General features: G+C 47.3%; 2 protein-coding genes across 11 annotated transcripts in view; one reads left to right on the forward strand and one right to left on the reverse strand.

Moving 5' to 3' along the window:
* Nucleotides 1–17546, reverse strand: nckap1 (NCK-associated protein 1). 3 transcript variants are annotated; one of them, XM_085921352.1, is made up of 32 exons: nt 17313–17546; nt 17033–17156; nt 10791–10901; nt 9526–9618; nt 9402–9458; nt 9192–9334; nt 9010–9100; nt 8315–8452; nt 8182–8230; nt 7960–8116; nt 7808–7864; nt 7397–7493; nt 7215–7321; nt 7004–7136; nt 6587–6668; nt 6447–6505; nt 6225–6370; nt 5970–6102; nt 5755–5874; nt 5421–5560; nt 5206–5337; nt 4838–5056; nt 4590–4720; nt 4410–4507; nt 4247–4340; nt 3984–4066; nt 3585–3665; nt 3430–3523; nt 3250–3366; nt 1787–1896; nt 1569–1658; nt 1–1414 (listed from the first exon to the last, which is right to left on the reverse strand). In XM_085921352.1, exons 1-32 carry the CDS (start codon nt 17495–17497, stop codon nt 1298–1300), a joined length of 3588 nt encoding a protein of 1195 aa, XP_085777478.1. In that variant the 5' UTR covers nt 17498–17546; the 3' UTR covers nt 1–1297. The 3 variants fall into 3 exon arrangements, with proteins under 3 accessions (XP_085777478.1, XP_085777479.1, XP_085777480.1); XM_085921353.1 differs by having other exon boundaries at nt 9526–9612; nt 17313–17545; XM_085921354.1 differs by having other exon boundaries at nt 17033–17546.
* The window catches only part of LOC147050462 (dual specificity protein phosphatase 19-like), an 18563-nt gene continuing 8569 nt past the window's right edge, over nt 17331–27324 (forward strand). The window contains exons 1-3 of one of the 8 annotated variants that reach the window (XM_085921358.1): nt 18258–18349; nt 18564–18667; nt 21915–22110. In XM_085921358.1, the coding sequence (XP_085777484.1) occupies nt 18641–18667; nt 21915–22110 (223 nt within the window). In that variant the 5' untranslated portion in view covers nt 18258–18349; nt 18564–18640. Of the gene's footprint in view, nt 17592–18202; nt 18350–18480; nt 18668–18705; nt 21556–21851; nt 22111–27324 lie in introns of those variants that run through there. The other 7 variants (XM_085921356.1, XM_085921361.1, XM_085921359.1 and 4 more) reach the window with 7 other exon arrangements.

Raw genomic sequence — 27324 nt, forward strand, 5'->3', positions numbered from 1 at the left:
TTGTTAGAATGATTGGCAAATTGAAAAAGTAAGAAAACGTAAAAACAGACCAGTTGAGTTCACATCAAAAACCTTTTTTTTTTTTTTTTTTAAATAACCCACAAAGAGTTCATGTTACCACTAGCTAAAAAAGAACAAAATCACCATGTTACAAGTGTATGCGTGTGTGTTTTTGCTATGAAATGTTACAAAGCGTCATAATGACCGGGCTGTCCGTGTAATAAATGGAAAATGTCCACAAACAGCAAGCAAACGTCAGCCACCCTCCTCGAGCAAAAATGAAAAACATCAAGGAAGGAAACCATCCAAATCCGTCACCACCACATACAAGCCGTCAATTAGTTTAGTGTCAACTCGATATATATACTGTATATTTATTTATATATACTATTTATATTTTTTGTCCTCGTATAACAAACACACACTTGGGTTTGTTTTGTTTTGCCACGCTTATGGTCCACATCGCATCAGCATGACATAATATTTAAAAAAAAAAAAAGGACTAAAAAGACAACAAATGTAGACTGATCCCCAACTAATCCAGCTCGTGTGTATGTGTCACGTTGTTGGTCAGTCAGCCATCATATGTACTTATTTACATGTGTATGTCTTTATGTGCTAGCAGTCCAGTCCAGTGAACCCGCGAACATTTGGCGTTTGGCAAATTTCTGTATTTGCATATTTTTGGTGGGAACTTAAGAAGAACTCTGCTATTTTTCCTGCTGTCATCAAGTAGGATGAGGGACTTCATTAAAACAACATTAACGATTTGCCGCCATTTTGTAGCATTTGGGTGCCAGGGAACATTGTTCAAGATGATTGAGGTGCTGCTTTTTAGACAAAAGTAGTGTTTTGTGGCTGTTGTGAAGGCTCTATAAGCAATTCTTAATTCTTGGACAAAAGGAGAGTTCAAAGCACTGTTGTAAAAGGAGTGATTTGGCAGTATCTTGTGGCATTTCCAAACAGTTCTAAACCTTCACTGCTTGCTGCCACTAGTGAAAATCTGTAAGGAATTGACGCCCCCCCCACGCACAGGAAACTTTACAGCTTCCTATAGATGCGGCATATTCTCATAGATCTCATATAATGCCACTTTGACATTAGACAGAGGTTTGGTGCTATGGTGTGTGTGTGTGTGTATTTGTGTGTGTATTTCAAAGTGAGGTCCCTACTGGTAGCATACATGGATTTGCAGGCGGCAGATAGGTGCAAGAACACTGTCGTGTGTGGAGATGTCTGACTTTTGCGTCTACTGAGGTAGCAGACGGTCAGAGTGGCTGGCTGGATGCGTGCGTGTTTATGCGTTGGCGCTGATGCTCTGCTTATAGACAGCGTGGTAGGCGTTACGCAGGAGCACGTAAGGGAAGCAGGATTCCAGCAAGTCCATGGTCAGGAAGGGGGACTCCTGCACAATCTGACACAACAACACATATCAGCACGACAAAAAGGGTGCAATTTGTGGTCGGTCACTTTTCTACTGCTATTTGATTTGATCCCCAAAATGTTCAACTGCAACGATCAAAAGGCATTTCATCGCGCGACCTCATTGAACACGGACTAAATCTCACCATGTCCAGCAGCAGGTAAACCGACTCTCTGTTACGTGTTGTCATCTTGTCCGTCTCCTGGCCAATCTTCAGAAGGCTGGACGAGGCCAGCTGCAACCAAACAAACAATGAAAAAAAGACACACACAGCAGGAGATTGATGGGTGGCGCAAACGCACAACCACTGGCTTCGTCTGCCGCGACAAAAACAATAATGTGTAGTAAGGTGAAGGTTCTTACAGCCAGGAACTCTTTGAGGCGGTCCTCGATGCTTCCTTTGTGGATGGTGAAGAGTGCGGCGGCGATCTGGTTGATGGCTTTAGCCAGGCAGTGGATGTTGTTACAGTGGCCTGCAGGGGACAGCAAAGACACACGCTTAGGACAGCCTAGCTCCTCTCTCTCATGCGAGTGGCAAGATGACTCCTCATCTTGGAAAATATGGGGAAAATATGGTCGGTCCACAAAGGGTTTAAAACATTATTTTGATGTCGTGCCAAATGGCTATTTGGTTCAACGTACCCCCCCCCCCTCGCCCAAAAATGCGTTGAGTTAAAATGTAATTATTCATTTTCCATTCCACTTATCCTTACGCTCTTAAAACTGCCTGGATATGAATTGGATCGACCCAGGAACTTGTTTTGCAAAAAACAAGCTCGTTTTGTCAAGTCCAAAAAGTTGTTGTGGACAAAACAACCCATGAAGTTGAGTCAAATTGACGCAACGTCCTGGGTCGGTTAAATTTTTAACCCAAAGTGGGTTGTTTTTAATCCAGCATTTTAAAAATAATAATAAAATTAAAATGATAAAATAATACATAAACCCCGTATGTATTATTTTTTCAACCATGTGATCTCAGTTGATCGATTTATTGAAAATAAACATGAGTCCTTTTAGACAGGAAAAGCTGGAGGTCATTCAAGGATTTGTGCCCAAGCTAAAGTGACAACACACAATGATCATGTGTGATATGGAGAGGCGCTTCCGACACGCGACACCCGCACACTAACAATGGAGCCCATTACCAGTCATTATCCTCTTCCAACAGCCCTTAATAACAATGGCGCCTTTCATTTCAAGGTTGTTAGTGCTGCTGCCTTTCAATGAATCTATCAAGAGGCTCTCGTTTCGAAGAATCAACTTTATCCAGTGCAGCCTTTTTGCAATAATCACCTTTAATTAGCCCCAGCGAGTGGAGTGACCTCAGCCTGGAGGTAAGCGGCGTAATGAAGCAATCGCGGCCACCCTTCGCAGGCCTCGTGCCACTGGAGCAGTAAATGACATTTGCCGATGCGCCTTCTGCCGCAGTCGCAACACGGCGATATCTCGCTCTTCTTTTTGGGACAACACACGACAGGGACGTCCTTGAATATTTTCTTCCGCTCAGAAGCCGCCTTCACTTGAGTGCTATTTTTTAATCAAATAGGGAAAAGTCGAGTTCACTTCTGTAGCCTGACGCCACTCAAATTGGCAACAACACACATTGGCCGCCACATCATTTTGTGTCCTACGACTGATACTTGTAGCCTATACGTTTGATATTTTTATCTAATTTAATTAAAGTTTAATTAGTTAAAAATATCAATTTTTTTTACTGCAGATACTTGAAGACTGGCAAAAATTGTGATCATGTTTGGGATTTGAGTGATATGAAAAAGTAAATTGTGATTATGTTTGTGGCCCAATTGGCCAGCCATCGCATGTACCTTCAATGGCGGGGCTGTACTGTGACATCACATTGCTGGCCAGTGTAGGCAGGGAAACGGCCACAAACACCATCAGCAGACACGCAATCTTGTACTCCTCCTCCGGGCTGATGTTCTCTACAATCGTAGAAATGGTTTAAGACGAGCCCGCATGGCTCTGTCAAAGTGCATGCCTCCTACCACTCTTTTGTGAAGACAGCGCCACCACCAGGGCAGGGTCGATCTCGCAGGGCAAACCCGCAGCGGAAGATAGCTCATAGACATTCATGGCCACCTGAATAGGGACAAAGATGTTGCGCCACAAACTCGAACCAAGCTTTTTGTGGCGGGTATACCTTCATATCTGTCTCTCTGGGAATGTGGTCCTTAAAATCCTCCACCGAGCTGACCAAGAAGGGAATGTGGCATGATAACACCTGTGGAGGAGAACTATTAGTGGCACTTGAGCAGCACTTAACCATCATCATCATAAGAGCTTGGATGTAGATAAACATTATGACATAATTTCTGTGGCTGGTAGTAGGGACGATAATTGGTCTGTTGCAAGGAAAGATGGATGGAATGATGAAGGAAAACAAGCCGTGTCAAGGTCACTGTTTCTGTCCCACAAGAAGCTAGTGTGCTCTGCTTTTTGCTCAGAAACCAAGTCATGTTCAGCGTTTCAAGGGCTGACCTCAGCTAGCATGACAAACTTAATGTGCCAGTGAGTGCGTGCACATTTTTGCCTTTCTTACATCTCTCAGTGCTTCCTGGGCCAAGGAGCGGAATGACAAGATGACTCCGATGATAGTCATCCTCTTTAGGACGCTGTCCACGGCTACAAAAAGTCACATGGCACAATGACAAACAAGCAAACATTTTAAAAATGCTATTGTCATCTGATTTTTCTATAAACAGAGCTGGATTGTGATCGCTTGAAATCAGATTTGAGCTAAAGAATTGCCCCAAACAGTCAAATGCCTCCTTAATGGGAAATAATGAAGAAAGCGATGCCTACAAGTGAGCTTCTTGAAGAGCGCTGCCATGTGGTCGGGTTTGTCAAAGCTGGTCCTCATCTGGGTCAACGCGTCCATATTCTCCATCACCAATTTCTGCATGCACAAACACATGTTGGTGGCTATTGTGAGGCTCGGGATGGTGAGGCCGCACGTTGCTCCTACCTTGAGCTCGGCCACCTGCGAGGAGATGTGCCACATGAGGCTCTCGCTGAGGAACTTCATGCCGTATGGACCCAGCAGCTCAGACAGAGAGCGCATCTCTGGCAGGGAGCACAAGGACAGTCGCTGATTGTCTTTTTATTTTTTTACCTTTTAGCGTAGAGGACGCGTGGGCGAGAGTACCTGAGATGTCAGAATATTCTTCAGCGTTGAAGGTCAGCTCGTTCTCCGTGGGCAGATTGACAAAGGCCTTCATGGCGGGAAAGTACGCGATGTGTCCGTTGCTGACCTGCCGGAGCAACGTCTCCAGGTACCTACGTCACAGTTTGAACACTGGCATTAAGGCTAGTCGGTTGCCGTGACAATACCATAAATGTAAGTTGTCAAGAGCAGGCGCTGCTGCCATCCTAGGGCAACAGCGAGAGCCGCACCAGTTGGTGTACAGGCTGGTGATGGTGGGCTCCCCGTGGCTGTCCAGGTGCTGTGTCTGCTGCAGCAGGACGTTGTTGAAGACCCGCGTGATGTCGATGGTGACGTAGTTCTCGATGGACTGCAGAACCGTCATGTAGGCCCGCACACTGGTCAGCAGCTCGCTGGGCTTGGCGATCTCCTGAGTGGCCTGGTTGTACATGGTCATGCCCACGATGGACCTGCAAACAGTTGATCCAGGTCACATCTGGCGCCTTGGACTCTCTTCTTTGCCGTCGGGTTTCAAACAAGTCCCACTTCATCTCAAGCAAGTCCCAACTTGGGTAATTCATGTCTAATTCAGTTTTACCCCACTCAGGTAGATCCTTACTTGGTAAAGCGGATCTCCAGATGGGAGGTGAGGTACTCTCTTGGCGTGAAAGTGTGCTCCCACACCGCCAAGTTAGGAACGTAGTTGATGGAGAAGCAGAGTTCCGAGAGCGCCGTGTGCAATTTGTCCAGACTGGAGAAGGAGGAAGAGCACAATGGAGGTTAGAAAGCATAAAAGCCTCTGGCGGCGTTGCGGGTGGCCGGTTGGGGGTTTACTTGGTGACCAGTAGTCGGGTCTTCCTCATGCTCTCCACTCCGGGTTTCTCTCGTTCCGGCTCGCCCTTTTTTCCTGTGGCCTTTTTGCTCTTTTTGTTAACAGCCTGGCTGATGGTCTTTGCGCAGTGTTTGGGAAGCAGCTGCGGGCAAAGGGGAAGAACTAACGGAGGGTCGCTCCAACAGATGGAACACGATCACCGGGTCGAGCGCAGCGATTTGATTTGGCATCGCACGTCAAGTCAACTTAATGATCAAGCTCAACTATCCATCACGTGACGGAATGGAAGTGGAATGATTCCGTAGGTCGGTGAAAAATGAACGATGGCCTTCCTACCTGGTCGCTGAGGGTGCACTGCTCAGTGCAGATATCTGTGATGAGGTTTCGCGCTTGTTTGGCCATCTCATCCAGAAACATGTTACAGAGCGACAGGCTGCGGTCCCCTATGTGGTGCCGCTACAGGGAGGGGGAGCAGATAGCATGACGGGGGCAGATGCTGATTGCCGCACTCAGCATATTGCGATCGCATGTGCGTGCCTGCGCTCACTCACCTCCTCGGGACAAAGCTCGTGAGTGCAGGACATGAAGTGTGTGCAAAGCAGAGGGAAGCAAATGGAGTGGCGGCTCTGTGACGGAAGCTCCAAGCACTGCTGGAACATCTTCTCAAACGCACGGCTGTAGAAACTGCATGCCCCCGCGCGCACCGTTTTATAATCATGGACGGAACAGAAAAGGGGGGGTGGCGGCATAATGCCTTGTAATGTAACAGTCGTCATGGCCGCCACCGGGTGCCTGTTCAAGCTTACCAGAATATGGAGAGGTCAGAGGTCTCCACCAGCATCTCTACCAGTGAGTCCACCATTTTGGTGTGGAAGATGATGGTGTTCATCATTTTGCCCAGCTCTTTGTGGTCGGCGATACCGAGACTGGCCTTGGACACGCTGGTGTAGGCCTGCGCAGAGCAAACATGGTTCACAAAAGCAGCCACGACTGTCTTCAGACAATGAGAGAGAGGAGCGCTTTCAAACCTGCAGTCGAAACCAGTCAAGCCTCATGCCTCTGAAGTCAAACACCTCGCCGTCCTCGACTGCAAAACGCAATTGACAGCGTCCGTCAGTTCTCGGCAAAAGATGGCACGTTCCGCCATGGGCGCTTCCACGGAACTTACCTTGTTTGACGCTGAGTGAGGTCATCGTGTTGACGAAGGACGACATGATAATGGACTCATCCTCCGGACACACGGATAGATTCTGGCGGACAAAACACACGAGTCCGGTTTCAACCGCAGTGGCCGATTCAATTCAGCCGTTGAGTCAACGGCCAAAAGGTAGTCAAACACAAATACAAATTGAAAGAATTACACAAAATTAACAAAATTACATTATGCCTAAATGTAGCAAAATAAAAAGAATCAATTAAAAGTACTTTAAAATAATAACTCAATGAAAATAAGTGTCTGAAATCTGTCTTGACTTTTCAAAAGTGAAATACAGCCAAAATGTAGCCATGGATTGAAAAACCGGAAGGCCGCCTTTTGAACAGTTTGAATGCAAATGTGCCATGACGGCACTTTTGTAAAAATCACCTGCACCAGCTCGTTGAGTACAACAGCGTCAAAGCCGGACAAGTACTGCACGTAGTAACGCTGCATGACGGGGCCGTACTTCCTCACGTGGGCTCGCAGCTCCTCCATGTAGAAGATGAGCTCCGCAATGTGTCTGGCGCACAAAGTGCAAAATTTATCAGGTCAGTGCGGATGCATGTGCCCAGGCCAGACCTTTAGAGCGCGCACATACTTGTCGATGAAATCGTCCGTGCTTTTCTTCTGGATGTTGTCGGCGTGCCGTAGCAACCAGATGATCTCGTCCCGGGCGAACGACAACGCCATGAAGACAAATAAGGCCTAAAAGGAGAGCGTAGATGTCGGTCAGCACCTCTTCAAAGAGCGTGCGTGTTGAAAATTGATTTACGGTGCCACCTTTGGACCCAGCAGGCCCGGCTGGTCCGCCAAGACGGTGGCCAGCTCCTTGAGGGCGGACCGAAGGAATTTGCGGCGCTCTCGGTGCATGGAGCCTCTGTGGAGTCGGGCCGACAGAAGGAGGAAGTCAGCGTTGACACTTTGAGGACAATCGTCGCCAGACACCAAAGTGAGGAAGTGACAGCCGTGGCGGCAAGAACCAGAATAACCATCAAGGTGGATTAAGTACAGAGGATGAAATGTGGGCAAGCCAAAGAGGGGGGAATAAAGGCGAGACGTCTGAGTCAGAATCCCCAAGGGAGATGAGATGAACGGGTCGCAAGCGCATAAAAGGAAATCAAGAAATCAGTTTGGCAAGTTGACGATGCGACGGCAGCCGGGGACGGAGCACGCTCGCTCGCTCGTACGCACGCGTGAGACAGGGCCTGTTCCTTGCACTCTCTGATGTCATTGATGCGCTTGTTGTACCTGGAAAACACAAATTGGGGGAGAACGCACTTGGTTCAATGGATGCTGGGAAAAAAGGATCGCATTTGAGATTTTCTTTTCAAACTCATTTGTACCCTCGGATGTTGACAAAGAGGTCCTCGGCGGCCTTGTGGATGTGGAAGACTTCGTCCCTGAAGAGGCAAAGACAGGTGGAGCTCTGCAGCGCCAGCTTCCACAGCGACAACGCTCCCGCGTCGCTGTTCAGCACCGCGTGACACAGAATGAAACCAACTGGAAACAAGAAAGCCAATCAGAAAGCTCTGTCGGGAACACGGACACCTCGCTTCGCCACTCACAAACTATCCACTTCTCCATCGCGTCCAGGGACAAGTATTCACAGGGCATCTGCAGAGAGCCAGAGACAAAGACTTTGAGTTGATCTGGTCATGAACTCGTTTGGGAGGAAGGTGACGGCGAGTCGCCACTTACGGTGTCTGACTGTGCGGGGTTGAGCATGGTGGACGGAGCTGAGATGAGCGAGAGCAGCTGGGCGTTCCTCCACTGGTCGGCGGAAAGATTCCTTCTGGGGTAGACCATCTGAAGGCTGGTCAGAGCGTCGGACAGAGACTGCGCAAAGGCACATACTGATTTGCAGTCGTTTGTGCTTGTCAATACAAGTCGCCGTGTTTTTCTTTCCATACAATGCTAGCAAATAAATTGCTAGCATTTGCGTTAGCCGACACGCTATGCACTCGTGGTTTGAAGAATTCCCTTTGCGTTTTGGATCTTGTTTTGTAATGTGTATTACCATGTGTATTATATTGTGTATTATTACAAGTATTATTTGACCGGAGAAGCAAAGTGTTTTTTTTTTTTTATATTTGATGGGGGGGGGGGGGACATTGATCACAATTGCATGTGGAAATGACATTATTGGCATTTGATATAGGTCAGTTCTCCAAAGCAAGTCTCTGCACTTGTACTCAATCTGGCGCTTCCTGACTGTAGTGTGGCATTGATTGATCTCGATTGACTGATTGGGTCCAAAAACACCTTTGATTACCTCTTACCTGTTTATCTTTAACAGGTACAAAAGGGGTCACTATGTTATATCTTTTTTTTCAAGCCCATAGCTCTACTCTAACTGCAAACATGCTAAGGTGCAATGAGCATCGATGGACTACCTTCCCGTGGGGGACAAATTCTTCCATCAGCTTCTTCAGAGGGTTCTCATAATCCACAATCATCTGGCCCAGCCTGGGGTACTCGCGGTCACTGCGACACACACACAAACGCAGAGACACAGGCACACATGTCAGAAGTCACCTGATTCGGTGGGCGTAAAATCGGAATGCGTTTTGCTCACCTGGCGCCGTGCGTCATCTCGTGAGCGTAGTTGTACAGGCCGATGATGGCTTTCCTCTCCTCAATGCGTGACAGTATGATCATGAGTGTCGTGTACGTCACCGCCAGGTCCAGGTAGTTCTTGGTCAGGTCAAAGTTCACCGTCTTGAAGCAAACAAAACGATCCCGTCACGCACTACAAACAAAGAACTCTCTTGACGAGTGGGCTTACAATGTCAAAGAAGACTTGGCAGGCATCGATGGTGTTGAGCAGCTCACACACGTGGTCCTGTTGATGCACACAAAACGTTGGTGAAACACCTTCTTCTCAAAATATTGCCGGTAGCACTTCTAACCTTAAATTCCATGACATCCACGAAGGTGAAATAATAGAGAGCCAAGTTCTTCAGGATCTCCGACTTCTCCTTCTGCAGCTGAGCCAACTGTTGCTGTGACATCACAAAAGAGTCTTGACATCACAACGCCCAACTAGAATGCAGACCACTACTCATTTTAGTTGGGGTCGGGGCTCATTTTCTAGTAAGCAAACCTGGTGAATATAAAGAGCTCTTAAAAGGCACACTTTGAAAGGGACATCGACAGCAAGTCAGGTCAATTAGCCTGCCGGCACACGCACTATAATGCGGCGAGTAGACGCACTAGACTACGTAACATAAAAAAATATAGAATGCGGCTAGAGCAAAACAAACAGACAAAAAAATAGCCTCAGAACATGTGCAAAGAAACCATTGCAGTGTTACAAAACTCAAATGAAATACATAAACTTACCAAAAAGCACAAGTCCGGAATAAGCCAGGATTAGCATGCAAAACAAATACACACACAAACAGAAAAGAACATAAGAGACCATTTGTGCACATTTATATTAAATCAAGCTGTTAGCCAAAAACGCACGAGCGCGCTTCACGTAAGCACACATGCCGCTAGCTAAAGAAACATTTGGCGTCATGACTCCACGCGCATGCAGAAACACACACACACACACACACACACACACACACACACACACACACACACACACACACACACACACACACACACACACACTTTTTGTTTTCCTCGAGCACTTCAATCAATCAATCAAGTCAAGTTTATATAGCCCTAAATCACAAGCAGTCTCAAAGGGCTCTGTCCTCTGCATTTAACCCATCCCCATGTGATTTTGATCCATCCCCTGGGGGAGAGGGGAGCAGTGAGCAGCAGCGGCGCTGCGCTCGGGAATCATTTTTGGTGATCTAACCCCCCAATTCCAACCCTTAAATGCTGAGTGCCAAGCAGGGAGGCAATGGGTTCCATTTTTATAGTCTTTGGTATGACCCGGCCGGGGTTTGAACCCACAACCTTCCAGTCTCAGGGCGGACACTCTACTACTAGGCCACTGAGCTGGTAACACTTCAGAGTAAATGTCGCATTTCCATCCCAACATGGGTTTTACTACTGCTTCACACACACAAAAACATCCATAAAGCATCTTGTATAAAACACAAAGTAAAGCGGCGATCTTCTCCAAAGATCTGGACTGATGACTTTGGAGATAATAACAGTTTGACATAATACTCATTTCAGGATCCAAATCCAATCAAACTGCAGGCGCACTCACGTTGTTGTTGCGCGTCTCCACGGCAGGAAACTTCCTGACGATGAACTTGACGGCAGACTCCAGGTTCTTGTCCACCAGGTAGGAGGGCTTGGCCTTGGGGTCTCCGCATGCCTATCGAGGAGGACACACGAGTTGACGAGTTTAGACGCAAAAGATAATGTTTGGAGAAAAAAAAAAGACCATGCTAGTAGCCGGCTTCCTCAAAAAGTGGCCATCAGTGGTAGAGTACCCACTTTGCAAAAGTGGAAAGTCCATCTGTGCTTTTCATGTTTCAAATTTACGGCACCACTTTCCCACCCCTGCAGCTACAACTTGAAAAGAGCCTCGTTATTCAAGAAGAAAGTCACCACATTTCAATGGGAAAAATGTTATGTCAAAATGAACTAAATGTGGATTTTCATGATTAAAGTTAACTTTCTTAGCTGATTAGCCTCCACACCAACTGGTGGCGCTGTGTGTGATGGTAGTCAGCGAGAAGACGTCTGAGTGGCGGGAAGCGACGGAGCTCATGCATCATGGTGGCGTAGTTGTGAATGGTGAGGAAGCTGCAGTTCATGCATGCGCCATCCACTGAAAACCCTAACCCTTGACTGAGTAGTAGTAATGAGTCATAGTGGTTGCTGTAGTAACTAGATTGTGCCACATTAATGCCAAAATAATACATTACTTCAAGTGGCATAACGATACATAACTTAACACCCACAGTTATTCCTGATGTTTTTTCCGTATTCAAGATCCAAGCACCAAACACTGCTTCACCGTTGAAAAGCATAGGCGCAAGCCAACCCAACAACAGACGAGCTTTTAAGATGGAACACTTCAAGTCTACTTGACCACAGCACAAGCAAAACTATTCTCAAGGCCACACTGCGTCGCTGATATACAACCACCACCACAACGCAGTGCAAATGTCATATCAAATTAAAAAGTGAGGGCGCCGAGTAAAATGCTCTCCTTTCTCTGTTCCAATGATTTCGCAATGCTCCGCCGGCAGATTTGGCTGAACTCCAATTTGACAACACGTACGTTTTTCGGATGTAATGTCGAGACACGGGAGCTTCTCACATGCGTTTAGAGTCGACGTGTGGACGTTCCGCATTTGCCGAGGCTCAGCGTAACGATTGTGCATTCGGGTGTTAGAACATGCAAGAGCTTCAAACGCTCAACCGAGGAACATCTTCATGTCTGCAGCTAACAAGTTTGTAGTTGATTTCACGTCAAGTGGACTCAACTACGACTGCAGGATTTTGCTGACATGAAGCGCCACAGAGCAGAAAGCTGCCTGGCTGAATGAATGAAGGGAGGATGGATGGATGGATGGATGGATGGATGGATGGAAGGATGGAGGAAAGGTAGGAGGGAGGGAGGGAACAGAGCAGCCAATGGAAGGACGGCGTGGCAATGACTGGGCGTGGTGGGGGAGGAGTGTGGAAGCGGCTGCCAGGACACCGGAACAGACCGACATCTTGCCTTCTCCAGCAGCTACCGCTGGCCTTCTGGAAAGGGTCGAATTGCGAGTGCGTCTCAGCTATCATTGGCTTTTCAGCTGTTCCGTAAACCGCTTTAGAATTGGTTTGATGTTTTGGTGACATTTTAAGGAAGTTTTGTATTGTTGTTCATTTGGGATCCCCAAGCTCCGGGTTGACTGCACTATCTGTGACTTTGAGTATGTATGGCTTCAACAGGCCTGGTGAGCGATGTGTGCGTCAGGCAACAAAAGTAGAGCTCAGGTTGATGACTGGATGCTAACCTTTAGCCAGTCCGCGCAATGTTGAGTTCCCGGACGTCAGAGGTGGCCGTGGAAGAATGTTCATTCCGAGCATTTTTGTTGTTCTGGTTTCTGTGTGTCTAATGTTGAGAGGGATAGGTTCCACGGGTGGTAGGCTGCATGAAATTAGCTAACATCGATCCATTGATAGCGTCCGTTGGAGACCGTTGACGTGCTGTTATGGTATCTGAATTACAATAGTTGTGCTTTGCAGTAGCGCATTATTGTTATATGGAATTTTTGAGCTGTTTTATTTCATCATATGAACATTAGAAACAAGCTAATTGGCAAAAAGCTGCTTTTATGGGCACAAAACATGTTGCTTGCTGGCTGAATGCAACAATAACTTTAACAATGTCCAGACATCATCAAAGTGTAATTGCACAGTGAGAACATTAGCTTTTGTTCATACTGTGTATGATTACATTCATGGCCTTTGATAACTATTTACATAATCCAGCAACACTGTTTGGTATCAATCAAGAGAGAAAATGTAACACAGAATCTAAAACTGGACTCATCATCAATCTGCACAACACAAGGGTTGACTGACTTGCTGTCATTTTTTTAATCCATCACATGTAACGTAAGCAAATTTGGTTCTTAGAGTGCTTGTGAAGTAGCCCACATTGGTTAATTGAAACATGAAAAAGCGCAGAGGACCAACAGATGAGTGGCCAGTAGGGGAGGAAGGAAAGAAGGGTGGGACCAGGAAGGAGTCAAAGGGTGGGTGAGGCGGATTAAGAGGGAGGTTCATCGGTGGAAGGTGATAAACTTTGCAAACCTTCCAAACTTGTCCTTGCTGCATAGGAGAAGGGGGAAGCATTGGAACAGAGAGAAGAAGAGAAGAAATCAAAACCACCCACACGCACATACGCACGCATGCATTGTGTTACACACGTGTTGCTACATTGTTATCCACAGCACATTAAAAAGGCCACACGAGCATGCTGTCGCTGCATAACACTGGCCTAACGCACGCTGACTCGCCGCTGACACACTGAGTAGCATCCCTACCTTCAAACTCGGCGGGGAACTAACACGTCCATTTTGAGTGCCCACCGCGGTGGCCAACTAATATGGCTGATATGCCGTGCAAACACAAAGTTAGGCCCGTGTGCTTTTCCCCCACATTTTTTGGGGAAGACTGTTGCCTAGTAACTGGCAGACTGCGATGCGTCTATTCCGCTGCCGTGTCAATGGCCACTCGGCTGCCGCTAATGTCCTCCTATAGCTTTGGAGCTGCATCAACAATTGCAGCGGCACCCTTCTTCACACACTCTCTTCAGGGGCTGCAGCTATTTAATATTTTTACAATTAAGTGATTCAATACAAGTTCTGCTTTAGCAAATACAATACCATGCGCATGTAAGGTGCGACGATTATTTTTGTCCACTCAGGGTCGCCACCCGCACGTTACATCTGTGACTTTGAGTGTATATGGCTTTAACAGGAAAGTCTCGGGCCCGGGTCTTCAATAGCATTAGATGAGAAGAAAGATGAATTATTTGAGATGCTATTTTGTAGAGACTTCCAATTTCTTAATTCAACTTTAGTTCTGCCTTACATTTAGATTTTTTCATTGAGAGGATAACTTGTGTGTGATTGTTGCCAGCAAGCCCCTAACTCCCCCTGAGGCCATCAGATCTGCCTGAGGCTGGGCAGGCTCCATATTCCGGAACATTCATGGAAGTACATTTAGTTGATCCCAGAACAGTTGGAGAGTAACAAAGCACACAACACTGGGGTGGTAGTGGTGATGGTGGTGTAGGGGTGTGGTGGTGGTGGTGGTGGTGGTGGTGGTGTGGGCTCCGTTGCACAACACAATCCATCACAACAACAGCAATTGAAATGTAAAACGTCCAGAAAACATCAAATTGAACTCTAATCACCCTAGCATGACGGACATTAATTCATCGTTATGTTTATGAATGCCGTTCAGAGACAGAACCAAACAACCAATTTTGTTACTTGTGATTTTATTTGCCAATAAGGACACTGTTGTAATAATTTATACAGTGCTCTGTTTCCGGTGTCCAATATACTTGAAATAGACTGATGGTTTGAAAAACCTTAGGACATTATAAAGGAAAAGCTTAAGCAGTTGAGGGTGAACATGCTGATAATAAAAATAAAATAAAATGGCCATGATGGGAGGGAACAAACAGGACGGCTTTCAACAAAATCAAGTAAGAAGCAATGTGGCTCATTGTGTCCATGGTGGACACACACTTAACAAGGTCCTCTGTTCTCATTAATGTGACCGTTCCTTGTTGTGCGTGTGAATGGTGTTCAAAGAAAGATCAGTGTGGGCGTTCAGATGGGTCAGTTTGACACACAAAGTGGGCGTAGATGTGATCGGCAAAACTCGTGGCGTGGGTTCACTAGCACACAATTCCTGTAGGTACTTCCAGCATCTTAACAATTATATTAGCTTCTCTTTTGTACAACTTTGGATGCTTGACTCTACTCTGCCTTTCGGTCATATACAATACAAGCCGTTACTGGCGGGACTTCTCTTGTCCCTCTTGTAGCCTTGAAGACCTAACGCCAACTAACAAATCATAAGGAATACGACCACATCCAGATTATATTTTTAAAACACAGGGGAGGAGGGCACAATCTGGTTAATACAACAGTACAACTATGATGACACACATGGCCTGCCTTCCAACGCTCAACAAAGAGCACTTTGCTTACTTTAAAGATTAGGTAGAGAATCACGCATGCACCCTATCACAAGACCAAGCCATGCAAATATCTCTACTCACCACACCCTTTTATTTAAACTCAGATACAAGAGTCGTACAAGCTTTCATAAGGACAATAATGACTCTTATGTTTATTCCACTGATTGCCGTAGCAATGTGAAATTCTCAAAAACACCCAAAAGAGAATCAGCACTTCAAACACCTCCATAACCACAACAGCAACAAAATGCTTTCTGCTTCCTTACTCCATACAAAAGCGCTTTTCAATTCGGGAGTCTCAATGTGATGAAAGATGTGTATGCAAGATTACTGTCCAAAAAGTTGTAAAAAGAACTAAAAGTAGATGACTTTGTTTTTGGAGTAACATTTTGGAATGCTTAATTGAGTTTTTATGTTGTTGTTGTTTTTTTTGTTGCTTTTGCCCATGTCAGTTCTGTAACCACTCAGTGTGTGGCTCTAACAAGTGTGTGTACTGTGGTGAGTGAATAAAATACTGTAGTACCTCTACTGTGGTGAGTGAATAAAATACTGTAGTACCCCGACTATTGCTGACGTACATGACCTATTCTACTGCTGTTTTCCCAAAGAAAGTTTCATTTATTGAATTTTTTCACCCAAACGTGTCAGATAATTGGAGGAGGGATTCCCCAAGGAGAAAATGACAGGAAATGGTTGAGGAGATATGCCAAGAGAAATAATCAGTCATTCTGTTTTATCAAGGCCAGATTTTCTACAGGCGATATTGCGTAAAAATGCTCCCCAAATGCCTCCCCATCACACACAAAAATTTCTCCAGGAGTCATTGTCTGATTTTCAAATATCTTAGTATGCTTTATGTGGCCATTCCAACCCAACATTTTAAGTGAATCTTGTCACGTTGCTATTTAAGAGCTTTTTTTTTTTTTCTATTTGTGTAGTGTAAGAATCCAATCAACCAAATTGAAGCTTGCAAAACTTTTTGATACAACTGTTGCATTGAATCTCATTGGAGGTTGCATAAAATCATGACAGACGGTAAAGAAATAGTTTATAATAAAATAAACTGCAAAAGATGATTGTTTGTATATTATTATGGTGGATTTGTGTGTATTTACACTTGCCTCAACGGGTCATTTTGTAATTTTGTTACAAAAACAAACACCGTTCAACTGAATTGACAGCAGGCAGCCCGACGGGCAGCGGCCGTGCTTGAGTTCTCCTTTCAGGCTTCTCGCCATCGTGAGTTAGGCGGATCCCGGCTCGTTAGTTTAGCCTAGCCTAGCTTAGCCGACACCCTCCGCCATTAACTCAATAACAAGCGACGCTCGCTCGGCACTAGGCCCCGACGTTTGTAGTTAGAAGCCCGGGCGTGGCTATTCAATCATCTCCGTCGTCGCTCTTTAGCTGACTGATTACACGATGTATATTTGAACGCCCATGCCGAATAAACGCCTCAAATCCGCCGTGAATTCCCTTTTGGGCGCAAGGGGCCAACATTACCGCAAGCTAACGCGGTTAGCCGTAACCGTGCCCATCGTCAACCTCCAACATAGCAAATGGGGGCCAATTCTCCGTTATGAGCGAATCCACAACACTTATTATATGGAAAAATACGAAATGTTGCTAAATATGTCGAGACTTTCCATACAATGCCAGCTAATAAACCACTCATACACTGACGTGCGTCAATACGTGGCGACACCGGCTTTCGGGTACACATGTTCGTCTACATTCAAGCTTGCCTGTGTGCTAAGTGTGCGCATTTAATATGTGAGTGTGCAAACCTTTTTGATATTGTAAACACGGGTCAGCATCCCGATGCCTCTGTCGTTGAGGATGGTGAGTTTTTCGGCCAGCTTCTGCTGGCTGGGCTGGATCACTCCCCGAGACATCTTGGAGCTCCTCGATCTCCACAAATCAGTCGAGAAATGTGGGAAAAAAACACGTATACAAAATCACGAATTGCCACACTCGGCTAGTCTATTGGTAGCGTTTGTGTAGGAATTAGATTTGGGCCATGATCAAACAGCCGAGGACAGCAGCAGCTTCCTGTACTCCACCCACCGTCGCTCCAGCCGCTCGCTGTTTTTTTTTTCTCTCTCGGTCATTGGGATGAGATGGGATGAGAGGAGGCGTCCTGGTTTCCGCATCGTGAGGCGTTCATGGTCAGCGCACCTCGAATTCGCATCGCGACTTGCACAGGGAGACTGCCAGTGTTTCCCCACTTCTGCTCGTCTATATTTCGGCATTGTTGAATTCTACGAGCTTTAATGCTGATAACTAAACGTATGGAACAATCATCTTCATGACCTTAAGGGCAATATTCTACGGACGAGACTAAAGGTGATTTTTTTTGCAACGTATGTGTCAAGTAATATTTGTTGTATAAGTAGCGGCATTTCTAAAGAAAAAAAACCCAAAACATCAGAAGTCATGCATGGTGGCGGTCGTGTGAACTGATTGCTACTTAAGGACTCGGATAAATTGTGTCACAAGTCGCCGATAAAAAAAAGTAACTTTATCCAGTATTTAATAGTGACACTTACTCCAGAGTTCGTCAACCTTTTTTCATTCACGGCACACCTTTTCATTGGATAAAATCTCGAGGCACACCAACAAAAATCTGTTAAAACGTAGCCACCTATATTAACAATATAGTCATTCTTATCAAAGTGTCTTGAATAGGAATCAACTCAAAAACGTATTTTATCATCTTTTATATTTCTTCTTTCAAATAAAAAGTGCACTTAAAGTGCAATAATATTTGGGAAAGATTTCACTGATACAATATGAAAAGTTGCATGTACAAAATGTCAATTTCAGTAGATATTACTCAGTGTGAAACCTGTGCATGTTTGGATAAACACAGAGCTGATATCCTGGTTAATTCGTATTCCAAAAATATTTTTAGACCAATTAGGTGAAATTGGATAATTTTCCACGGCATACCTGATGATCACTCGCGGCACACTAGCACAAACACTGACTTATTCTATGCACTATCGTCAGCATTCCTACTTTTCGCCGAATGTGAACGCATCATGCGTTTACGTACTTCCGGCTTCTCTGACTGTAAATGTTGACCGTTTCTAACGTCGCTGGTAAGTATTCCACTTTTCTCTATTTAGGATAAACATCAGCTGATTTAACGTTACACAAAGTCTAGGGACCTCGATTGTTTAATGTTTTACTTGCATGGGGGGGGGGGCATGTGGGAGGGGGACTTGACTTTGCTGTCTCCGAGCGCGGAGATTAGAACTCCTCTTTGTTGCGTGGAATAAAGAGCCAGTTACCAGAAGTGTAAATTATCTATAGCGACGGTATGGCATCGCGTAAGGACTGTGGCGGTGGTCGGCCGCGGGTGAAGGAGGAGGTGGTGGACGGCAGTTACGATGGCGCGTGGGGACTTTGACTTTGAGGTGAGCCTGACACACCTCGTGCAGCACAACATTGACACTGGCCCATCAAAACACGACCCCGCCGCCTTCCGCTGGCACATCAGGAAGACGCTGACAAGGCAATCGATGAGAAACTGAAGGCTGGCATCATCGAGCCATCTGATAGCACATGGGCCTCAGGGCTCGTCATGGTTAACAAGAAAAAGTCATTGAAGAAGAGGTCCTGCGTGGATTATCGACCCCTGAACAGTGCAACGAAGAAAGACTCCTACCCTCTGCCCCGGATTGATGAGACCCTGGACCTGGTATATGGGTCATCCTGATTCTCCTCGCTGGACCTGCGCAGCGGATATTGGCAGGTGCCTCTCGCCCCCGAGGCACGGCCAAAAACAGCTGTCTGTACCGGAAGACAGTTGTGGCAGTTCCGAGTCCTCTGTTTTGGTCTGTGCAACGCACCCGCTACTTTCGAGCGGCTTATGGAAAAGGTGCTGGATGGCATTCCCCGACAGGAATGTTTGGTCTATCTGGACGACATTCTTGTCCATGGGAACTCTTTCAAGGCGGCTTTAGGGGCCCTGCGCCAGGTACTAAAAAAGCCTTCAGCTCCTTGAAAGGAGCATTGACAGAGTCTCCCATCCTTGTTCCCTCCGATCCTAAACTGCTGTTCCTCCTGGACACAAATGCCAGCAATGTTGGAATGGGGGCAAGTCAGGTCGGGGCGAAGGGAGAAAAAGTTGTGGCATACTTCAGCAAAACCTTCGACAAGGCGGAGCGACGCTATTGCATCACACGCAGGGAACTGCTGGCTATCGTGAGGGCTATAAGCCACTTTCGATTATTATCTGGCGGGTTTACCCTTCACGGTACGTACTGACCATGCTGCACTCCAGTGGCTCATGTCTTTTAAGGAACCCGAAGGACAGATTGCACGCTGGCTTGAAGAACTGGCACCATATACCTTCCGAGTGGACCACAGGGCCGGGCCTCGCCATACCAACGCAGACGCTATGTCTCGACGCCCTTGTGCACTTGCTGGCTGCCGCTTCTGTGAGCGAAAAGAAGGCAGAGAGAAAGAGCTGTGCGCGAGGAACAGGATCTTACGCATGATCCCGGCGAACATGTTTGCAGAGAGATGCAAGTTGTGGATGCACCCGTATGGAGGAAACAGCAGCAACAGGATGTGGATCTGCAACCCATTATGCAGTGGGTGGAACGAGGCCAAACACCAAAGTGGGAAGAGGTCGCTGGGCACTCGCCTGCCACGAAGGGACTATACGCCAAGATGAAGATGCTCCGGGTGAGGGATGGAGTACTCCAGAGAGCTTGGAAAGAACCCGCTACTGTGGAAGAGAGGTGGCAGGTGGTTGTCCTCCCCAAGGCTCAGAGAGGCTGTGTTGAAAGCCTGTCATGGGCCTCCAGGAGCAGGGCACTTTGGCGTCTCAAAAACCCTCCGCCGACTCTGGCAAAGTTTTTATTGGGGTCAGCTCAGGGGAGATGTTGAGGACTTTTGCCGCTGCTGCGACCTCTGCACAGCGTGCAAGGGACCCTCGGAACAGTCTCGTGCGCGTCTACAACAACTGACAGTCTGCACACGAATGGAAAGAGTTTCTGTGTACGTAATGGGCCCATTTCCCCACACCGATGAAGGTAATCGTTTTGTTCTAGCTGCAATGGACTACTTCACAAAATGACCGGAAGCATATGCCATTGCCGATCAAGAGGGTGAGACTGTTGCAGATGCTCTGGTGGAAGGCTTGTTCGCGAGGTTTGGGGCAGCCGAGGTCATTCACAGTGACCAGGGAAGAAACTTTGAGTCAGCTGTGTTCGTGACAATGTGTGAGAGAAATGGCATGGAAAAAACGCGCACTACACCTCTTCACACTCAAAGTGATGGACTCGTTGAACGCTTTAATAGGACCTTGGCAAAACAACTTGCAATCCTCACAGCGGAGCACCAACGAGATTGGGACAGTAGTCTTGTGGGCTTACAGGTCTGCTGTGCAGGATTCTAACTTGTGCACTCCAGCCCTGCTCAGGCTAGGTCGTGAACTGCGGACGCCAGTAGAAATGGCATTTGGCAGACCTCCAGATATGCTGGCCATGCCGCCAAGACCGGAATATGCAAGGAGGCTCCAGGACCGGTTGTAGTCAGCCCACTCTTTTGCTCGAGATCAACTGCAGAAGGCTTTCCTTAGACAGAAAAGGAACTACGACATGCGGGCCAAAGGAATCGACTTCATGGCTGAAGAGCTGGTGTGAGTGTACAGTCCAAGAAGGAAAAAAGGCAGGTGCCCTAAATTAGACAGCCACTGGGTGGGGCCGTGTGAGGTGCTAAAAAGACTGGGGGGAGGTGGTGTACAGGCTACAGCTGCCTCCTAGTGGGAGGCGGGTGGCTCGTCATAGGGACCGCCTGGCCCCATATAAAAGTGATGCTTGTCCGCAGTGCCACACGAGATCCCGGACTCAGGCCTGGCGCGGCACAACTCTCACATCCCCAAGACGGACCACTGTTCCTCCTCTCTCCCCCCGAACTGGCCGTTGTTCCTGTAGACTCATCGCCTGGTTCCACACAGGCTGTTCTGAGGCAGCCGACCCCAGACCGCCCTCAGCGACAGAGAAGGCCACCGGGTCACCTTGCTCATTTTGTTTGTGACGAGGTTTTTGAGATAGGGGGGAGCAGTGTAGCAACTAGTGTGTGTAATTACTGTTTGATAGTCCAATTGCCTAGGGAGGCCATGAAGGCAGCAAAGCAGGGGGAGCGCGCGCGTGTGGGAGGGGAACTTGACTTTGTTGTCTCCGAGCGCAGAGGTTAGAACTCCTCTTTGTTGCGTGGAATAAAGAGCCAGTTACCAAACACGATGTGCCTGATTCATTGAAACGCTACAATAGTCTTCTATATTTTCAACAAGGTGAGTACACGAATAATCTTTTAAATCACTGCAAAGCTATGTCCAAGCCTATTGCCTTGTATTTTACCCAACTCTAGAACTTACTAAATGTTTGGTAAAGGGGAAATAAACCTGCGGATTTCAATCAAGAAATAAAGTGTAATTTGTAGTGTAAATCGTAAGTACGTACTTGGAATTGCAACAAATTGCACATGTTCAATATTTATATGGTCACCTCGTTTGCTTACCTTGTAATGTGTCATAGATACAATTAATCACGGCAAAAAAATATGTGCTTTCTTTTTAAATTTGCTCAGTTCATCCATTGTGTGTCTCGAGCTCTGCTTGACCCTGCTGCAATGTATTCATTGTCCGGGGAGATCCAGGGCTTCTCCAAAAGCCGCCTGAGGAAACAGTGCACCCTCGTTACCACGGTGACGGGGAGGAAGCTATTGGAAAGGAGCACCAATGGCAGCACACAGATAGAGGAGCTTGAGAACGCCAACAGATGTGGATTTGTGGAGGATAAAAGTCTGGACCTTCAAGTTGGAGTGGTCCGACCCTTCCTGCTACTGGGTAAGAAACTTAACTGGAGCCTACCTGCATCGGCTAAGTCTCTTTTACTGCATATCGTAGCATTGAGCGCTGTAGGACCTACAGGACAAGTTTATCTATGTCTACGCAACTTCACTGCATGACTTTGTATTAAAGCGTACGGAAAAGAAAGGGAACAAAACCCGAAAGCCTTGACGCTGTTGTCCATCCACGTTCTGCTGGAGTGTCCATGAGCCTGACATTGAACTCCCTCACATCGCGGGATGGCCGTTCGGTTTGTAGTCGCACATGTGGCACTCCACCTCGCAGACGAGACGACTCGTCAGCGGGGATCAATATCAATATTGCATCTGTTCGGCTCAGTAAAAGGGAATATTGTCTTAATGGCGCGTTGGCACTAACGACATTGAAGTGCCGCTCATTTTTCCTGCACCTCAGCCAATCAGTGCCAGCATGCGCCGCGGCATCACTTGTTTATTACTCTGCTGGGATTTTCTAGGGGCCTGTTTTTTTTTTTTTGGCCTTCTCTTTTCTGAGCAAACTCATTTCAGGATGACACAGTTACTCCGTGAAAGCCACACACACTTTCAACTCTCCTTATCCATTTTTATAAAAGACAATCACTTCAATTGTTCTCTGAGGAGCAATTGAGTATTGCACTTATTTTTGACGACATGTACCAACACAACGCACTGAACATTTTTGACTTAACGCAAGTTGTCTCCCATTATATACAGTTGACGTCCCGTCACTGATGTGGCTTGAATACTACCTCAGAAGGTGAAAATTTTCCATGTCGGCTTTGCCCCAATATGGTATTCATGATAGTAGAGCGCCAACTAAGAATTCATTTGATAGTCAATGTGTCAGGTTTGACAGACGAGCAGCACGACCAAATGCGACACATTGTTTGGATCGGACTGAGTTGGCGTCGTAACATGGCCGTGGGTCGGGACAGGCGGGATTCGGGCTTGGTTGTGAGACGGGCGAGTAGTCGGGGGTGGCGACGATCGGGTTTGGTGGTGAGACGGGCAAGTGGTCAGGACGGGTGGCGGACGAGCTTGGTCCGTCACAACATAGAACTGGGTCGGCAACTGGGAATCAGACAGACTACAAAAAATACAAGGCAGAGGGACGGATGGGTAGCTCATGGGTGGTTCTGACAATGAAGTGACAGGAGTGTGACGTGGACTGGTGATAGGTAAGACATAGATCAGGGGTCAGCAATTACTTTCGGACGTGGGCCAAAAGAAATTCAGACAATGGCATCGCAGGCCATTGCTTTTTTTTGGAGGGGGTTCCCTACTATTTAAAGTATTAATTATTATATTATATTAAAATAAACATCATCTTACCTTTAAAATGCAGTTAATTCCATTTGAACAGACCTTATGTTAATTTAACAAAATATAGACTATTTTTTACCTTGCCCACTGGAGGAGGGAGACAGGACACTTTGGGTTTTGCACAAGATTACATGCACTCATGTGTCAATACCATTCCGACCTGTGCGTCATGGATAACTGAAACAGGATGTTCCACCTGTTGTTGTCACTAAGGACTATCATACCTCAATAAATGTTTCGAATTTGATGGGATTGTTGTATGGCATACAACAATCCCATCAAATATTTGTATGCCCTTTTTTTATCTAAAAAAAAAAAAATGGGGTTGAAAAAAAATTATTATTTTTTTTTAATACATCATATTAACGTCATCTCGCGGGCCAGACAGAATAGATGGCGGGCCCCTATTTGCCGACCACTGACATAGCTGGTGATGATTGTTATCAGGAGATGAAAGGTGGCACGGCGTGTGACACAATGAATGTTTTTTTTATTGATTCATAAATCAGATTTAAAATATATACCGTAATTTTCGGACTAGAAGTAGCTTCGGAGTATAAGTCGCACCAGCCATAAAATGCACAATAAAGTGAAAAAAAAAAACATATATAAGTTGCAAGTTGAACCAGCAACAACAGGCTAAACGATACGGTATGCTAACGTGAAATATACACAAACGAGGAGCTGAGAACGGGCCTGAGTAACATTCAGAGTTATTCAAATAAGTATTACATAAATAACACGTTTATCAAACCATCTGTGTCTCTCCAATTCATTAAATCCATCGATCGTGCTTTATGTAAACAATGCTGCGTATGCGCCGCATATGCTGACGTCAGACCCGTTGTAAGTTGCATTTCTAATTATTCCACAGCCCCATATAACGATATATAAAGTATATTTCAAATAACTATCATATTACAACAATATTATCAAACCATCTGTGTCACTCCAAATCATTAAATCCATCGATCAAATTCCTCGTTCTTTATGTCAACAACGCAGCGCGTGCGCTGCAGAGATCTAGTATACAACTATATTGTAGCGTTAAGAAAGTATCAGGAAAGACGTGGGTTTGGTAAACGGCTCTTTATTTAACAAAACAAGTGTTCAACGAGCCAACAACTACTGAACTGTAACGATAAAAACATATACAAGTTGCTACACGAAATAAAATATATCAAATAACTATAACATAAATGAGTTTTTCAAACCTTGTGTCACTCCAAATCATTAAATCCTTCAAACGTGGGGCCCTTCGTCATCCCGTGATCCAATCCTTTGTCCTTATTAGAGATGCAGCGATCCGATATCTGGATCGGATATCGGCCCCGATATAAAAAAAAAAAAAGGTACCGGAAAATGCAGCCGATATGTGAGGCGATCCTTTCCTTAATCTATTGGGACGCGGGCTACGTCATACGTCAGCAGCACGTGTGCCGCATGCCACAAGAGTTTTCTAAACAAACGCAAACATGGAGTAAACGAAAGAGTCAGCTGTGTGGAGGTACTTTAAACTGAACACGCCAACTAGCTCGACGGCAGTTTGTAATGTCTTCACCTTCATCTTCTTCCGCTTATCCGGGGTCGGGTCGAGGGGGCAGCAGCTTTAGGAGGGACTCCCAGACCTCCCTCTCCCCAGCCACTTCCTCCAGCTCATCCCGGGGGATCCCAAGGCGTTCCCAGGCCAGCCGAGAGACGTAGTCTCTCCAGCGCATTACTGCCGACGCTGCACCGATCCGCCTGTCGATCTCACGCTCCATCCTGCCCTCACTCGTGAACAAGACCCCAAGATACTTGAACTCCTCCACTTGGGGCAGGATCTCATCCCCGATCCGGAGGGAGCATTCCACCCTTTTCCGACCAAGGACCATGGACTCTGATTTGGAGGTGCTGACCCTCATCCCGACCGCTTCACACTCGGCTGCGAACCGCTCCAGTGAGAGCTGGAGATCACGGACTGAAGAAGCCAACAGCACCACGTCATCTGCAAAAAGCAGTGACGCGATGCTGAGGTCCCCAAACCGGACCCCCTCAACGCCTCGGCTGCGCCTAGAAATTCTGTCCATAAAAAGTATGAACAGAATCGGTGACAAAGGGCAGCCTTGGCGGAGTCCAACCCTCACTGGGAACGAATCCGACTTACTGCCGGAAATGCGGACCAAACTCTGGCATCGGTGATACAGGGACCGAACCGCCCTTATCAGTTGGCTCGGCACCCCGTACTCCCGAAGCACCCTCCAGAGAACCTCCCAAGGTACACGGTCGAACGCCTTCTCCAAGTCCACAAAGCACATGTGGACCGGTTGGGCGAACTCCCATGCACCATCGAGGATCCTGCCGAGGGTGTAGAGCTGGTCCACTGTTCCACGGCCAGGACGAAAGCCACACTGCTCCTCCTGAATCCGAGGTTCGACCTCCCGACGGATCCTCCTCTCCAGCACCCCTGAATAGACCTTACCAGGGAGGCTGAGGAGTGTGATTCCCCTGCAATTGGAACACACCCTCCGGTCCCCCTTTTTAAAGAGGGGAACCACCACCCCAGTCTGCCAATCCAGAGGTACCGTCCCCGATGTCCACGCAATGCTGTAGAGGCGTGTCAGCCAAGACAGCCCCACAACATCCAGAGCCTTTAAGAACTCCGGGCGGATCTCATCCACCCCCGGGGCCTTGCCACCAAGGAGTTTTTTAACTACCTCAGTGACTTCGACCTCCGAGATTGGAGAGTCCGCCTCAGAGTCCTCAGGCCCTGCTTTCACAAAGGAAGGTGTGTTGGTGGAATTGAGGAGGTCTTCGAAGTATTCCCCCCACCGACTCACGACATCCCGAGTCGAGGTCAGCAGCACACCATCTCCAGTGTAAACAGTGTTGACCGTGCACTGCTTCCCCCTCCTGAGACGCCGGATGGTGGACCACAATTTCCTCGAAGCCGTCCGGAAGTCATTCTCCATGGCCTCGCCAAACTCCTTCCACGCCAGAGTTTTTGCCTCAGCAACCGCCGAAGCCGCGTTCCGCTTGGCCATCCGGTACCTGTCAGCTGCCTCCGGAGTCCCGCAGGCCAAAAAGGCCCTATAGGACTCCTTCTTCAGCTTGACGGCATCCCTTGCCGCCGGTGTCCACCAGCGGGTTCGGGTATTGCCGCCACGACAGGCACCAACAACCTTACGGCCACAGCTCCGGTCGGCTGCCTCAACAATGGAGGCGCGGAACAAGGTCCACTCGGACTCAATGTCCCCCGCCTCCCCCGGGACGTGAGAAAAGCTCTGCCGGAGGTGGGAGTTGAAGCTCTTCCTGACAGGGGATTCTGCCAGACGTTTCCAGCAGACCCTCACAGAGCGTTTGGGTCTGCCAGGTCGGACCGGCATGTTCCCCCACCATCGGAGCCAACCCACCACCAGATGGTGATCAGTTGACAGCTCCGCCCCTCTCCTTACCCGAGTGTCCAAAACATGCGGCCGCAAATCTGATGACACGACTACAAGGTCGATCAACGAACTGCGGCCTAGGGTGTCCTGGTGCCAAGTGCACACATGGACACCCTTATGCTTGAACATGGTGTTCATTATAGAAAATCCGTGTCGAGCACAGAAGTCCAATAATAGAACACCGCTCGGGTTCAGAACGGGGGGGGGGGGGGCGTTCCTCCCAATCACGCCCTTCCAGGTCTCACTGTCATTGCCCACGTGAGCATTGAAGTCACCCAGTAGAACGATGGAGTCCCCAGAAGGAGCGCTCTCCAGCACTTCCTCCAGGGACTCCAAGAAGGGTGGGTACTCTGAGCTGCCGTTCGGTGCATAGACACAAACAACAGTCAGGACCCGTCCCCCCACCCGAAGGCGGAGGGAGGCTACCCTCTCGCTCACCGGGGTGAACCCCAATGTGCAGACGC

Source organism: Syngnathus leptorhynchus, chromosome 10 (assembly GCF_054491065.1).
Source record: "Syngnathus leptorhynchus isolate UIUO chromosome 10, UIUO_Slep, whole genome shotgun sequence".
NCBI lineage: Eukaryota > Metazoa > Chordata > Actinopteri > Syngnathiformes > Syngnathidae > Syngnathus > Syngnathus leptorhynchus.

What these genes read in the sequence shown, in the direction of transcription:
- nckap1 (XM_085921352.1), bottom strand. Translation starts at nt 17,497, where the DNA reads ATGCCGAAATATAGACGAGCAGAAGTGGGGAAACACTGGCAGTCTCCC. An exon ending in AATTTGTCCCCCACGGGAAG is followed by an intron (nt 8,453 to 9,009) that starts GTAGTCCATCGA and finishes GCCTTTGCGCAG; the next exon opens with TCTCTGTCCGACGCTCTGAC. An exon ending in AGAATATTCTGACATCTCAG is followed by an intron (nt 4,508 to 4,589) that starts GTACTCTCGCCC and finishes GCTCCCTGCCAG; the next exon opens with AGATGCGCTCTCTGTCTGAG.